Source organism: Microtus pennsylvanicus, chromosome 3 (genome assembly GCF_037038515.1).
Source record: "Microtus pennsylvanicus isolate mMicPen1 chromosome 3, mMicPen1.hap1, whole genome shotgun sequence".
Classification (NCBI taxonomy): Eukaryota; Metazoa; Chordata; class Mammalia; order Rodentia; family Cricetidae; genus Microtus; species Microtus pennsylvanicus.
The window spans coordinates 5,717,717-5,733,521 of record NC_134581.1 but is presented as its reverse complement, the minus strand read 5'-3'; the positions used below and the strand labels follow the sequence as shown (position 1 = coordinate 5,733,521).

Here is a 15,805-nt window from a genome sequence, read left to right as displayed (position 1 = left end):
TTTTTAAAATTAATTAATTAATTAATTAATTTTTTATATCAATCACAGTTTCCCCTCCCTCCTCTCCTCCCATTACCTCCCCCATCTCTTCCTACTCCCCCTGGGGCGCACCTAAATCTTTAAGTAGAGACTATTGGGGGTGCTCCTCACCCCTCTGAGAAAGTACAGTGAGGGCGTTGAGTCATGAAGGAGGACCTAGGGAGTAGAATGACGTCTGTCCATCTGTCTAGTCCAGAGGCCATGAAAGCTGTCCTTGGATAAGTGGATAAATAAGCAGGGAGGGGCGAGACCTTCTTTTCCCTCCAGCCCCGCAGGTGCCCTCCCTCCCCTCTTCCCATTGGCAGACCCTCACAGGGAGCTGCTGGCAAAACAACCTGGTGGAATCCCAGCAAAGCGGAGAAGGCAGGCTTAGAACTAGAACCAAGAACTGCATAACTGGCATGGAAGCGCCCAGGTTCATGGGGGATCTGAAATATTAAGGCCCTGTTGCTACTCCAGGGAGCACTGACTTTCGGAGGACGTTCTCCATGCTCCCTCGGGTCTCTGGAGAAGTATGGAGGTGAGAAAATGAGCCTCGTCTTACGTTGTTTGGGGCTCTTCCCTCAGAGAGGACGATGAAGTTCCGCCAGACTCTGTGCTCAGCCGTGGCCGCAGAGCACGGACCCACATTCTAGCGGGAGGGGTCTCCTCACTTGCCCTTCTAGACACGTGCGGAGTGGCATGCAGGCTGGCTTCCCACTTTGGCAGCTGCCCAAGGGCAGGTTTATAGCACATTTTGCTAAGCAATTTCAAAGAAGAGTTCGGCTCATTCCGGATTGTTCTTAGACACTTCATCCGTGGCTCCGGGGCTGACTGTGGCTTCTCGGAGCCTCCTGGCAGCCACTGAGAAGGACTGAGTGCTGTCACCAAGAATGCTGAGCCCTTCACTCATGGGCTGCATGTCTGCCTTCTTGGTGGCCATAGGCTTGCCTGTCTAGAGGCTGAGAATCGTAGTTCTGTACTTTTGCCATAGTATCAGATAAAAACCAGAAAGGGTTGTGTCCCAAGGAGTTGCATTTTCCCACTCTGCTGGTCTCATTTATGCTACAAAAGCACTCGGCCACTGGGCTTTGTCCCAAGCCCGTTTTGCACTCAGATCCCCTACCTGCATGTAACCCGGGCTTACAAACAGCCTGACAAAGCTTTCCATGAACAGTGTGAGCAGACAACTCTGGATTCCAGGCCCTGAGGGATGGCCCTCTGGTCAGCCATAGAAATACAGTTGGAAACTGATCCTTTGTGCCCCCAACCTTTTTTTCTGCAGTGAGAGGTGGTGCTGTCTACTCCCTAGGAAGAGACTTATTCTCAAAGCTTCCGGTCCCCAGAAGTGTAGGGATGAGACCAAGGAGAGCCTTGTCAGAGAAGGAAATGGGGGTTACCTAAGAAAGCAATTACTGCCAAGTAAGTGTCACATTCCTTGGAGGAAGATGGAGAGAATTAGGGAAAGCTAGTAAAGTGGAAATATCCCTTTTCCCCCTCCTCTGGGAAGCACCGGGGAAGCCAAGTAGCGCTGGAAGGAGCCCTGGTAGACAGTCACAGCTGAATCCTTGTTCTGGGGGAGATTCGGGAACCATTCCGTGTTGGCTAGGATAGACCAGAGCCCTAGTTGATGCGAGACAGCTGGCGCTCTCCCCAGGCCCCAACCCATGTGGGGGGCCCTTGGGAATCCGCCTGGGGGGCAGGGAGGAGAAGCAGGCGAAAGCATGGGTCTGATCAGCTTTTCCATCCACATGACATCATTTGACATGGCATAGACACAAACTGCCAGAAGGAAGAACCCGGTGTGTCATGTGCTGTGGGAACTGGCTCTAATCTGAACCAGCAATCCTCGGCCTGGACCCCGCTTTGAGAGCTGGTTTGTATTAAGGGGTTGCAGGGGAGGCCAAGCTGCAGGCCTGAGGCACCGCCCCCACCCCCAAGCTAGCTGATTGGCTGCATCCCAACATGCTTGGGGCACCCGAGGGGGGACTATTTAAGGCTACCACTGGAGCACCGGGCTTCAGAGGTGACTCTTCCTTCTCACCTCTGGCGGCTTCCAGACTCTGCACTCAGGTGGGGTTTCCTCATGCTTGCTTCAAGAACTGAGAGTCTGATACAGAAAGAGGTTCTCTATGTTTATAATGTCAGAATAAATTTCATATCGAGCACGATATTTTCTAGGGAGGAAATGCTTGCAAAGCTATTGCTCTTGGTGACTAGATAACCGGGTCTGCGTGGGATCAGGCATTGGAACATTAGAGAAATCTGCTAGGTTAACGGGTTGGCGCCCACGTGTCCCACTCAGATCAGAGCGTGGCCTCATCCTCAGCTCTGTTCTTTGAACTGCAGCTCCCCCCCCCCCCCCCGGCTCGCACGAGTTTTAGGATCTTCGCTGGTGACCACTGTGGCACTTTGAGCAGAAGGTGGGCGCTTTGCTCGCAAAGTACTCAGCGCAGCTTTGGGCATGCGCAGAAGGCTGAATCGCCCCCCTCCCCGTTTCCCAACTTGCCCTGTGTTAAGGTCTCCCCCAACTCAAATATATTCCCAAGTCAGGTCTCAGGGCATACCTCAACATAGGGACGAGCCCCGGCAGTACCAGCCTGCAAATGGGGCAGAATACTGGGCTAGGCAGGCTTCTCCAGAGGAACCAACCAGGGAAGTTGGAAATGGAGTAAGGAATCCCACCGTTGGGGCATAGGCTCATGAGGCTGCGGAGGAGACAGAGCTGAGCTGAAGCTGTAGTTTAGGTCTGTGGGTAGGCTAGACACAGGGCTCCTTATTGGGAAACAGAGATTACTATATACATGTAATGGCATATAATATATATATATAATTTTACATATATTTTTAAAATTTTCTCATCAAGACCTTCAACTAATGCAGCCCACCCACATTATAGAGTTTGATTTGCTTCATCCAAAGTCCAGTGATATCACTGTCAGTCTCATTTGTAGAAGACCTTCACAGCAGTGTGTAATTTAGTGCTTGACTAAATATCTGGTTACCGCGGTCCAACCAAGTTGGCACATGAATTAACCATTCTAGGAAATCAAACAGGGTGTAGGACTAAGCCTGTTACCACTCTGGGTCCATCTGACTCAGCCCTGCCGGGGAATCTGAGGAGTCAGTGAAGGGCATGCTCAGTGTGAGGAGTCCTAAGTGAAAGGCAACTATGTCCTGTCTGCTTGTCCTGCTCAGACCTGACTTACTTCTGCCTTGACCTGGAGAAAGCCCTTGGTGGAGGCAGGCAGACTTAGAAGAGGCCAAGAGGATGGGAGTTGGAGTCCACACCACCCTCTCTGTCTTCCTGTGCTCATCCCATTCCCTCTGGGCTCATCTGGCTGCACCACTGAGGTCTGCTGTCTCTTCCACTTTCCTTTCCCTGCAGGACAAGGGCAGCTCTCATTGGTCACGTGGGACACTCTTGTCAGGGGCTGTATAGACTCTGTGACTGCCACCCCCACCTTGATGTAACCAGCCATGGCTTCTGACTTGTTTTCCATCTGTGGGCATCTCCAGATGTCATCTTGCTAAATAGCATTTTGAAACTCGCTTCATTTAAACATAACCATTTGTCCTGTTGGGTTGTTATTGCCAGCAGTAAAAAGATTGGCTTAGAATTCAGCTCCGGACCTTTGTCTGTGCTTGGGTCTGCCATTTCTGCATTCAAAGAGTGAAAGGCTTCAGGACAGGTATGGTAGGAGCATGGAAAACTGGTATTAAGAGTTATTTGAACTATGAGGGGCTGGATCAAGAGGTTTCAGAGGAGGAGAATGTTAGTATGTGGACTAGAGACTGACTGATCGTGTGATATTTTGGTGAAGTATGTGCCTGCTTTTGCCCTTATCCAAGGAGTCTGCTTGAGGCTAAAAAATGAAAAGTTTTTGTTTAATTCCATTGGCAGAGGAAATCTCAAAAAGAGGCTAGTATAGACTCTGTCGTGTGGTTATTAGTGTTGACTCTAAGGAAGATTATTTAATGTAAAGGAGCAAACTGAGCAAGGAAAAATACAAAATGAACAATTTGAGGAGAAAAGGAGCACCAGGAAGTTGAATTGAGGTAAAGCCTGTGTTCAAGGATTTAGATTAAGAAATGGAATAAAGGGAGTGATGACCTCAGGGCAAGATCCCATTCAGATAACTTTTCAATTTGTAAAAAGGAATTAAAGAAAAGCTTAGAGCTGGATATGGTGGTGCAACACCCTTTCTTTAATCCCAGCACTTGGAAGGCAGAGACTGGTGGATCTCTAAGTTTGAGGCCATCCTGGTCTACAGAACAAGTTCCCAAACAGCCAGGTTTAGGCAGTGAAGGAAACCATCGCAGACAGAAAGTTGGTAAAGGTACATTTGAACAAAGGGGTCATGTTCCATCTTTAAGAAGCAGCAGAGCTTGGCAGCATTGGCCATGTGGTTCTGGCTTCAGAGTTAAGGATAGAAGGAAGGTATTATAGAATCTGTCTCTGTGACTAAGGAAGGCTGCTGAGGCCAGGCATATGTCAGGGATGTCCCTGAATGGAGGCCTAGAGAGGTCATTGCGTGCAGCTGTGAAGTTGAAGCCTGGATTGCCTTGGAGCCTAGATGTTGGAGATGCCAGAGCCATGTGATACCTGCCAAGGAGATCTACTAATAGGAAGTGGAACCAGCCCAAGAGAAAGAGTATGTTGTAGTAAACAAAGGTGAAAGGAGTTGGAGATCTGAAGAGCATTTTGACAAGAGACATAGAGATGCAGAGTTTGGAGTTTGCCCAGTTTGTTTTCCATCTTGCTTTGGTCCAGTATTTCCTCACTATACTCCTTTCCCTATGTTTGGAATGGTATTGTATTTCCTGTGCCATTTTATGTTGGAAGTATGTGATCTGCTTTTTGATTTAGATTTTTACAGGGCATTACACTTAAGAGATTGCATGAATTTTAGAAGAGACTTTGAATTTTTAAGCATTGTTGAGCCTGTTATAGACTGTGGGGACTTTTAAAGTTGTACTAGATGCATTTTGCATTATGATATTGTTACAAGCTTATGGGGGCCATGGAGTGGAATGTGGTTGTAAACTGAAGTTTCTGTCCTGCCTGGTCCTGTAGCCATTTAGTCCCAAAGAAACACACAGAGGCTTATCTTAATTATAAATTGTTTGGCCTCTTAGCTCAGGCTTATTATTAGCTAGCTCTTACAACTTAAATTAACTGATAATTCTTATCTATTGTTAGCCATGTGGCTTGGTACCTTTTCTCAGTAAGTTGTTTTCATTTTGCTTTCTCTGTGTTTGGCTGCTACCTGTGTCTCTGCCTTTCCTCTTCCCAGAATTCCCCTAGTCTGGTTGCTCTGTCTATACTTCCTTCCTGGCTATTGGCCAATCAGCATTTTATTAAACCAATATAAGTGGCAAATCTTTACAGTGCTCATGTAGTAATATGGGCGGCGGCAGGGTTGCGTCCCCAAATCCCCAGCCGCCTGGCTCGGCTAGCTTATGCCCCAAATAATTACACAGACACTGTATTCTTTTAAACACTGCTCTGGCCCATTTCTAATCATCTGTGTAGCGCCCCTAGGTGCGCTTACCGGGAAGATTCTAGCCTAAGTCCATCCTGGGTCGGAGCTGGGGCATGGCGTGCGTCTTCCCTGGAGCGGGTAGCATGGCGTATCTCTGAAGGCGTCTGCTCTGGAGAGGAGAGCTGTCGAGTCTGACCTCACTTCCTCTTCCTCCCAGCCTTCCCTTCTGTTTACTCCGCCCACCTAAGGGTGGGCCTATCAAATGGGCCTAGCAGTTTCTTTATTGCTTAAACAATGAAATCAACAGATTGATATATGACACTCCCACATCACTTCCCCTTTTTCTGTTTAAACAAAAAAAGGAAGGCTTTAACCTTAACATAGCAAAATTACATATAACAAAACAGTTATCAAGTAAAAGTTACATCAGAAACATTTATACATATAACAAAATTGACCTTAAATCTCTATAAATAAAGCAAAATCTATACTAATGCAAATTATCCATACCTATATCATATCCCCCTTTAAATGTAAAAGAACGTTTATAAACCATATTTGGGAACATGGGCGCAGTTTTTTCTCTCCAAACTGCTTCCTGCTGAATGGGGGCGTCGTTAATGATTTTAGGGTGTAACCTGTGTGCCAGGTTTCATCTCAGTTGGCAGTTGAGCAAAGCAATTTTCTGAAGATGTTCACAGCAAACCTTCAGGAGGACGTGGTCCATCATACCAAATCGGAATAGAAGAAATCCATAGAGTCTCATCCTCTGTGAAAACAAAAGAAGACTCTCTCCAAAGCATCATATCCTTAGACCCAAATTCTGAAATCGTAATACCCTTATATCCATTCTGGTTTAGCTTGGCAGCCCATGTAATGAAATGTCTCTCTGTACTTAGCTCCTTCACAGTCAAAAATCTTAAAGAAAACACAATGTACATAATCCAGACTCTCTGTGAATTTTCCATCTTTACGCGGCTTATTTTTATTTATATCTATAACTATCTGTACTCTGTCTCTTTAAAGACTTTACCTTTTTTTTTTTAAGCATTAACTTTATTCTCTATATTCTTTTTCTTCTCTCTCCCAAGCCTACGTACATTCATCCAACAGTGTGACTCATTTAGTGGTCTGAATCTGTCCTATTGTGAATCTGCAATTTTTTACTATCCAGGAGCACTTTTGATTTGCACCTTTAAATCACTAGGCGCTTAAGAATCTAAGCTGTGACATTCCTAAGTTAACTTTTTGCTTTTTGAGCGCAAATCTTTGACCTGGAATAACCCTGTAGACCAGGCTGTTTTTGAACTCTCGGAGATCCGCCTGTCTCTGCCTCCCAGGCATTGGGATTAAAGGCGTACACTACTACACCTTGAACTCACAGAGATCTGTTCGTCTCTGCCTTCTAGGCACTGGGATTAAAGGCGTGTGCTACCACACCTGGCATTTCAAGGTCCCTGCCAGCCAGCAAGCTACAACAGATGATACTCAAGTCCTCTCTCGGTAGCCGGCCCTCCTGCCTCAAACAGTCAGAGTTTGCCCTGGCAGGATGGCCCAGAAAGCCGGCATTTTTAAACGGCACAGCTTTTTTCCTGCTACGGCTGAAAACCGAAAAGCATATGTTCAGCTTTTCATCAACACTGTTTAAGTGTTTTGTGGCAGGACCTCTTAATGAGCCGCAGGGTTTTGCAGCTAAAGCTGAGTCAGGAAGCCTCTTGGGGCTACCAGGTAGGAGCTGCACTCAGCACTTTAATTCTGAGACTGAGCGTGCAGCACAGAAATTCTTTTCATCCAAGTAACATCCAAATCTGACACGCAGAGCACTACGCAGTCTGAAAACACGTCCCTGTATGGCGGCAGGAATCCGCCATGCTCTTCCGCCTGCCTAAGCCTGATTCTGCCTTCTGCCCAGGAGCAGGCGGGGAGCTCTGAGTCATCTTCACGGTCTCAGAGCACTCTCCTTCCGATCCCAAGCGGGAACACAAACATAAAGCCAGAGTTTGCACTGGCGGCACAGCCCCAGGAAGCCATGCTTTGAAATGACACAGCGTTTTTTCTGCTGCTGTTGCCGAATCAGGAAATCTCTCTACAGCACACCACCAACAAACAGCAAAAATCTGTGTTAAACTCTCTCTCCCTTATTTTTAAGCCTTCTCAGGTTTTTTAAGTGGGTTTAGTTAGCCACACGTCTGGGCGTCATCTGTAGTAATATGGGCGGCGGCAGGGTTGCGTCCCCAAATCCCCAGCCGCCTGGCTCGGCTAGCTTATGCCCCAAATAATTACACAGACACTGTATTCTTTTAAACACTGCTCTGGCCCATTTCTAATCATCTGTGTAGCGCCCCTAGGTGCGCTTACCGGGAAGATTCTAGCCTAAGTCCATCCTGGGTCGGAGCTGGGGCATGGCGTGCGTCTTCCCTGGAGCGGGTAGCATGGCGTATCTCTGAAGGCGTCTGCTCTGGAGAGGAGAGCTGTCGAGTCTGACCTCACTTCCTCTTCCTCCCAGCCTTCCCTTCTGTTTACTCCACCCACCTAAGGGTGGGCCTATCAAATGGGCCTAGCAGTTTCTTTATTGCTTAAACAATGAAATCAACAGATTGATATATGACACTCCCACATCATGCTCAAAAGCATTATCTCACAGCATGTGGTGGTTTGAATGTAATTGGCCCTCTTTAGCACGTAGGGAGTGGCGCTATTAGGAGGTGTGGCTTTGTTGGAGTAGGTGTGGCATTGTTAGAGGAAGTATATCACTGTGGGGGTGGGATTTGAGGTCTCATTTATGCCCAAGCCATGCCTAGTGCCTCAGTCTACTTCTTGTTGCCTTCTGATCAAGGTGTAGCCAGTACCATGTGTGCCTGCACGCTGCCGTGCGTCCTGTCATGGTGATAATGGACTGATCTCTGAAACTGTAAACCTCAGTTAAATGTTTTGCTTTATAAGAGTTGCTGTAGTCATGGTGTCTTTTCATAACAATAGAAACCCTAACCAAGACAGCAGGTAAGATTGAAAAAATTAAGCACTTACATGTAGCGTGGTAAAAATAGCCCGGATTAGATGTAGAGAGCTTTGGATTCTGCTGTATGGTAGATGGTTCATGGATAGTATTTCCCCTTTTAGAGCCTAAGGACCCTTTCTCCTAAAAATGAAGTCGGTTTTGTTTGTTTGTTTTTACATGAGCTGTCCTATAGGATTTCTTCAAGACCTTGGCAGCCCATGCACACACTCTACTTGTAACTCTTGCTTGTACCCTGTGTTTTCTATACTCAAACACTTCCCCTGGCTGTTCTCTTCTTAATAGTAGAACTATCTTTTGGGATGATCCATATCCCAGGTCCCTCCTGGTGACCCAGCTTTGCGTCAGCTGCTCGTTAGGATAAACAAGTTAGGACATCATAGCCTCCACTGGCTGGGAATCTGCCATCTGGGCATGATAGTAACCACTATATGGCAGGGGCCCAAGAAGGCCATTAGACACAGAAAAAATACGCCGTGGTGTAGCCACAGATGGCCTGTCAAGCCACCTTTCTTCCTCCCTGCTCAGACTTCCTTTGGTGGTGGGTCCCTTTGATGCTATTTACGGACACAGCTATTACTGTGGGTTGATTTCACCACACTTAAACACTGGCAAGGCGCTGGCTTCAAGGCATGGTCCAAGCTTCTGACAGACAGCTGTGTAGAGATGGCCTGCGATGGCTCATCTGCCATCCCACTGGTCAGCTGTCTCATCTGGTCATCTTAGGGCCATGGATTATTGTTTCTCCACCAGAAAAACTACTCTTCCTTGAGCTAGTAAATGGCTCAGTGGTTGATCTCTGTAAAGGACCCAAGTTGCCCGTACCTCCAGTTCCAGGGGCTCCCACACGTCCTTCTAGCCTTGGGCACCTGCTCTTATGTAGCATGCAAACACACAGACACACACACAGACACACACACACACACACACACACACACACACACACACAAAATAAAATCAAATCTTTAAAAAAATAATAATCTCAGAATCCACCAAAGAGCTAAGAAGTCAAATGGCTCACCGAGAGACTAGCCCCTGCCCAGAGAACAATGCTGTGGATCTGCTGAAGTTCATCTTACTGGACAAAACACACAGCTATCTGTTTCTTTACATGCCCCAGAGCAATGGAGGCAAGGTCTGTTGGGTTTACCCAGCATGCATTTGACATCAGAGCATCTTTATTCCATTTTTCCACTCTGTACTGTGTGCAGGCCACTCTCCCGTCCGGCACTGCCCTCTCAGGTATAGGACTGAGTTTTCAGAAGGAGCACTCCATGTAGGAGCCACCATGACCAAAGCCTTGATGGAAGGACAGGCACTCTTTGCCTCGGTTTCCAAGCATGGCGCTCCATGAAAATGGACTTATTTTTTCCCGTGGTGTTGACTGACACCTCCTGTGTCAGTCCCTGGTGTGCGGTCTCCTCACTTTAGCACGGGTGACACACAGATAGGAAGATGTTGTGGCTGAGAGCACGACTCGGCGTCTGTGAGAGACGTTGAATTATTGCAGCAGTTGCTCCCTTATCACACATGTGGCTCGACAGAAGTCAATTTCATGAAGTCAGCGGCTTCTAGTTACATTCAGCAGGTTTGCAGCCATGTTCGCCTCTCGAGCCTCTCTGTGCACGGTAAAAGTAGTGACGTGTGTGGATATTAGTGGTTCATTGGTACCTCACACAGGCATGAGATTTAAACAAGGAACGACTGTATGATTGTGTGGGATCTCTGGGAAGACAGGGGCCATCATAGTTCTTCCACAGCCTGGTCACAGGCTTCTGAGAAGCTCTTGATGTGGGCACAGAACAGTCCCCTATACTGTGGGAACTATGCGTGGGGTCTCCACAGAACTGTGGTACTGGGTGCTCTGCCCCCTGTGTGTCCATCTTTGCTCACATCTTTGACCCTTCACTTCCTGTCAGATCTGAGCTACAATCTGACGGCTGATGTGGCCCAGAAGGAGAAGGGCCAGCTGCCCAGAGTCTATTTCGTGCTGCTGGGAGAGACTGCCGGCCAGGTCTCAGACAAGCTGCAGCTGACCAGCATGGAGGAGACGTGTCATCACTACCTGGCCCATGTCAAGGTTAGTTTCCCTCCTGTTTTTAATCCTCAAATCTGGTCTCTACCGATAGTTATTTGGACTGTGTGCGAGCTTCGTATGTTTCATTGTGCGGGCTCTGACTTTCATAATCCTAGTTCATAATATGTGTTCTTTTAACGCTCAAAGCTGAAGCCATCTTATTTATGTTTAGTATTTTAAAGCACCATTGAGTCACGGAGGGGTGCACGTCTGCCATGGTGTGTGTGTGGCAGTCAAAGAACAGCTCTGAGGAGTCCTCTAGGTGGTTCCGGGAATCGAACTTGGGTCAGGAGGTTTGTAAGGGAAGTGCGTTGCCCACTGAGTCGTATCATGGGTCCCCTTTCACTTATTGTGTTGTCCCCAGCCTCTGAGAAGCGTAGAGGATGCCAGAGACCAGTTTCTGACTGTGCCTTGTCCTCTTGGGACGTTTTCATCCCCTGCCTCTGTAAGTCGGCATTCATCGAGAGGAGAGAGTCAGTGGCCATGCTCTGAGCCTCAGATGACATAGTTCCTGCTGCCTTCTTAATGGTCCACGGCGTGGCAGAGTCAGAGTGAATGTGCTTTAAAATGGTTTGGACAGTTCTCTTGTTGACTGCTTGCTATTTATTTCAGAAGTGCATTTTAAGGGTTTTAAGGGTCTCCTTCCTTCCCCCAAATAAACTTCCAGACGTTTTTCCCCTCTTGAAAGTATTTGCTAAATATATTTTCCTGCAATTGAGGAAGCCGGGCTCTGATTATTGCTAGAGTATCTGCTGTGCTGGATGGGAGTCCTGACCGTGGTCACTGCTGTAGAACAGAGAGCAGAGAAGGTGCATGAAGCCAAGATCTGGCTAGGGCATTTGGTGTAAGGCCTGTGGGGGGGGGGCTTGAAGCACACAGACCTGGTGTGGATGGAGCTGTGTGAGCACTGTGTGTGAGTCCCTGCCTCTCTCAAATGCGCATTCGATACTCACGTTGAAAGCAGCCATTAGCACCCAGCAATGCCCAGAGCAGGGGGCACATACTGCAACCCCAGCACCTTGGAGGGAAAGGCAGAAGGGTCAAGAGTTCAAATTCTGCCTGGAGAGTTTCAGCCTAGTCTGGGCTCTTATGGTCAGACTCTATCTCAAAGCAAAACAAAATAAAAGATAAAACTTGTGCAGCAACTGTGAAAATCTTTGCATGGAGTCTGATGAAGGTGCTCAGGATTATTTTTTTGATTGGTTGGGCCGTACATAATTCCCAACGTTCTGACATTTTTCACTTACAGAAATGCCAGTTTTGTATAGTTTAATGTGATATTACTAGCCAGAGATTTCTAGCCATAAATCTAGATTAATGTAGTATTTCTAGCCATAGGATCTGTAGATTGAAGTGTCTTTCCACTGTTGTCTTGTTGGGGTCAGACTCAGTCACTGCTGCTTCTAGGCTGTGTGTAGAGAATTACCTTCATGCCTGCAGCCCGTGAGTTCATACCCCGAGATGCTTTGTAATGGGGCTGGGCTCTGCCTTCTGCCAGACTCATGTCAGGGCCTGCCCGGGCCAGCTGCCCTTGGCTTGGGCTGCTGGCCACTTAGAAAGCCGCCCCTGCTCTTGTTAAACTTGCCCTGCCCTTCTTAATCTTAGATTCCTTTGGCTTATGAGTATCCTTGAGGGCATGGACTGCTCAGGAGAGGCTCATGTGCAAACCTCAAGATGTATCAAATGGTTCCGTTTGACACTTGCTAGGGCGTGGGGCATCTGGCGTTCCTCGTGCTGAGTCTGTTCCACAAATCTTCCTTTTGAGGCCCTTTGCAACTTCTTGCTTTGACTCAAAAATCCATAGCAAATTGTTCATAAGAACTACAAGTCTGAAGGACAGGGCCACAGAGAACCTGCTGCCGGCTCTGGGGAAGTGCATCCAGGGGGCACCAATAGTGAAGTGAGAGCTGGGCAGAACTGTTCCTATGGCGGCCTCTGAGGAAGGCTAGGGCAGGGCTGTTCCTATGGTGACCTGAGGAAGATTGTTTCAGAGGTTGATCTAGCTTATTCTGTTTCATAAACTTACCAGATATAGCAAATAAAAATGTAAGATTTCTCATCAAATTTGTATCTCAGATAACCTGTGTTTTAGTATATGTACAACGTCCTCCTTTCTTAGTGGCTTCTCCTTCTGAGAACTCAATCATGATGGGTCACTGAGGTCCAGTCCAGTAGTATTATGTGAAAAAAATCTAAAAAATAATAAATGTTAAATAAATTTGCCACAGGATATGTGGTTTTACTTTTAATGGTTATTTCTTTGCCTAATTTATGAGCTTTATCATAAATATGTATCCATGGGGAAATATATGGTTGGTATTGTTTGCAGTTTCAGATATCTGCAGGATGTCTTGGAACATGTCCCCGTGGATAAGGGGACACTTCAGTTCCTGCCTTCTGTAGATGGTTCTAAGCTATCCGACTCCTGCTTTGGGATGGTAGGTTCAGAATGAACATCTAACACATGGAACCATGTTGGGATGACTAACCAGGCTAGCTGGAACTTAGGGTCGTGGGGGGCTTCTGATACGGAATGGAGCTCACATCTCTGAGGAAGCAGCATCACCCAGTCCTACACAGCGTGCTGTGGTTGTGGGTGCTACCACTGCTGACAGACTGACAGGCTCTGGAATCATTGGGAGGCAAACCTCCAGGCAGGCCTGTGAGGAATAACCTCGATTAGGTCGATTGAAATGGAAAGACCCACCCTAAAGTCGGGCAACACCATTCTCCGCCTTGCCCGCAATGTGAAGGTAGGAGTGATCTGAGCACCGGAGTTCATCACTTTGTGTTTGCATGCAGCGTGGCCGCCCTGCCTGCCACGTGAAGGTAGGAGTGAGCTGAGCACCGGAGTTCATCACTTTGTGTCTGGATGCAGCGTGGCCCCCGGCCTCAAGCCCCTGCTGTCGGGACTTGCCCCGCATGGTGGACTGTCCCCTTAAACTGTGATCCTGAACGAACCCTCTTTCTTTAAGATTGCTCGCCAGGTGTTTTGTCGGAGCAAGACGTAGATAATTGAGATGGAGACGTACACAAGTATTGGTTTGTTTTGGGAGACTCTGACGCTGTCACCCGCGCTGGAGTGAAACCACGTGTCTCCCGGACGGTCTCAGACTCAGTCCTCTGGGTCAGCTTCCACATGCCACGTCCTGAAACTCACTTTAAGCTTGGCATCCCTTTGACACGTCTAGCTCTAGTGGGCCCCACGTGGGACACCTAGGGCTTTTCAATCGAAACCTAGTTGATGAGAGCAGAACTGAGATCTGGTTAGAACAGTCTGCCGGCTGGTGGTGGGGCTCCAGAGTTTGGGTGTTCGGGACCAGTTCAGGGAGAGAAAGCGGACTGACTTTAATGAATTTTACCTTATAATTTCTGCTTGGGTCTTTTCATGCAGCCAGATGAAGTGGTGGCATATATCAGAGAGAGACAGAATTACAATTCTTTATGGTGCAAGAACCAGCTCTCCTGTTAAGAAATGTTCAAAGCAGTGCATGCTCAATACAACAACCACGAGGGGAGTTTTATCCCACAGTGACTATCTGGGCCCTAAGGACCTGGGGACTGGTGGAGTATTTGAGTGAGGGGAAATGTCGATTGACTAGCGAGCTGTCCCCAGTGTGGCCCAGCTGGCCTAGGAGCTCCCAGACAGAGCCTGTGGTTTACAGGGTTTGAGGAAAACAGCTGGGAGGTCTGTGGCTTGTGTGGGTGGGGCCTGAGATAGGTAGCTAGAAGGGGGAGGGGGTGTGGCAGTGATGGCTTCCCAGCCTGGGGGTGTGGCCTAGGGTCTGCGAGTCACGCTGAAGGACCATGGCATGGTCTCTATTGCACGGCCTGGCTCTCAGCTCTGCAGAGACAGGACTGCAAATGCCCCATCTTGCCACACGCCATATGGCCAGCAGACAGGCCGGCACGGGGGCCACGCGTGTTTTGTTTAGGCTATCTTTAGGCATTTTTCTTCCCGTCTTTAAGCCTGTTCTGTATTTTCTTGTTTTCTTTTCCTCTTTCTCCTCCTAACTTTTCACTCCATATATGGTGATGTTCTCCACTGTGGAGACCAGCTTGGACCAGTACCTGCCTCCTAAGCCAGCTGTGTGGTACCCCGGTCTGACTTGAAGGGACCCCTAGGGAGGGGAGGTTCCTCTTGGAGCAGCGCTAAAGCAGTTCTAGTTGCTTCCTTGACTGTTCCCCAGATGCCATGCACCCCACTTATCTTTCTCTGTTCCCCAAACCAGTCCAACTCTGGAGCAGGACCCTCCTCTACTGTCTAACTAGAGGTTTGGAGGGAGATCTCTAGTTAGACCCTGTGGTCACAGGTAAAACCTAGAGCCCTCACCTTTTCAGTTTCTTCTTCTTGTATGCCACATGCTCCGACTCTTTGATGAGCTGTCCTGTCCCTTTTTTCTCCAGAACCCACCTCCCATGCGTTTTTTTTTTTATAGCTTGGCCCTTGGGTTCATGATTGTGTGTCTAGCGCTTCCTTTATTTCAGCTCCAGCTCCTGGGTCTATATAGAGCCATGCACCTCTTGCCTGCTTTCTGCGTTCTTTCTGTCTTAGGGTCTTATCCCACAACTCTTTGATTTCATAATTTTTTCTTAAAGCAGACGGACGACGTTTAGCTTTTTTGTGAAGTAAAAGGGTCGCACCCTTCTGTAAACAGAAAACCAATTATTCCATGCCTGACACAGAAAGAAACTGTGGAAACAAAACCAACTGAAGTCAAAACAGTGTTGTTGAATTCTGGCCATTTTCATTGTTTCCCGGTCCCTGTAGAGGCGCCTGTCCGCCCTGCGTGTTCGAAAGGGAAATTGCTAGACTCTGAGAGAATTAAAAACATTAGGATACCATAGCGGTGTTTTCGCCACCAGAAAACTGAATAGGGAGTTGACCAGGAGAAAACTTTTTAAATATCATGGTTCTATTATAGCACCATGCCCGAGTGTCGTTGACAGAGCCAGCATTAGCCCACTTGGAAGCCTTGGTCATATTCTTATTGACATGCCTCTACCCACCTCATCTCCTGAAGATGTAACTGTTCCTGAGGAGGCAGCCAGGGTCCTAGGCCCTAAGGAGCCTCCCTTGGGTTCCTGCCTTATGTATACGGTTCCAAGTTACCCAACTCCTGCTTTGGGATGGTAGACTCAAAATGAACATCTAGCATGTGGAACCATTTTGGAATGACTAATTGGGCTAGCCGGAACTAGGGGTCA

At 47.8% G+C, this 15,805-nt stretch overlaps 1 protein-coding gene across 1 annotated transcript in view; it reads left to right on the top strand.

Annotated features, from left to right (window-relative positions):
• The window catches only part of Itga9 (integrin subunit alpha 9), a 307,991-nt gene that overhangs the window by 79,527 nt on the left and 212,659 nt on the right, over positions 1-15,805 (top strand). Inside the window, exon 15 of the mRNA XM_075964201.1 lies at positions 10,440-10,600. Coding sequence (XP_075820316.1) covers positions 10,440-10,600 — 161 coding nt within the window. The remainder of the gene's footprint in view (positions 1-10,439; positions 10,601-15,805) is intronic.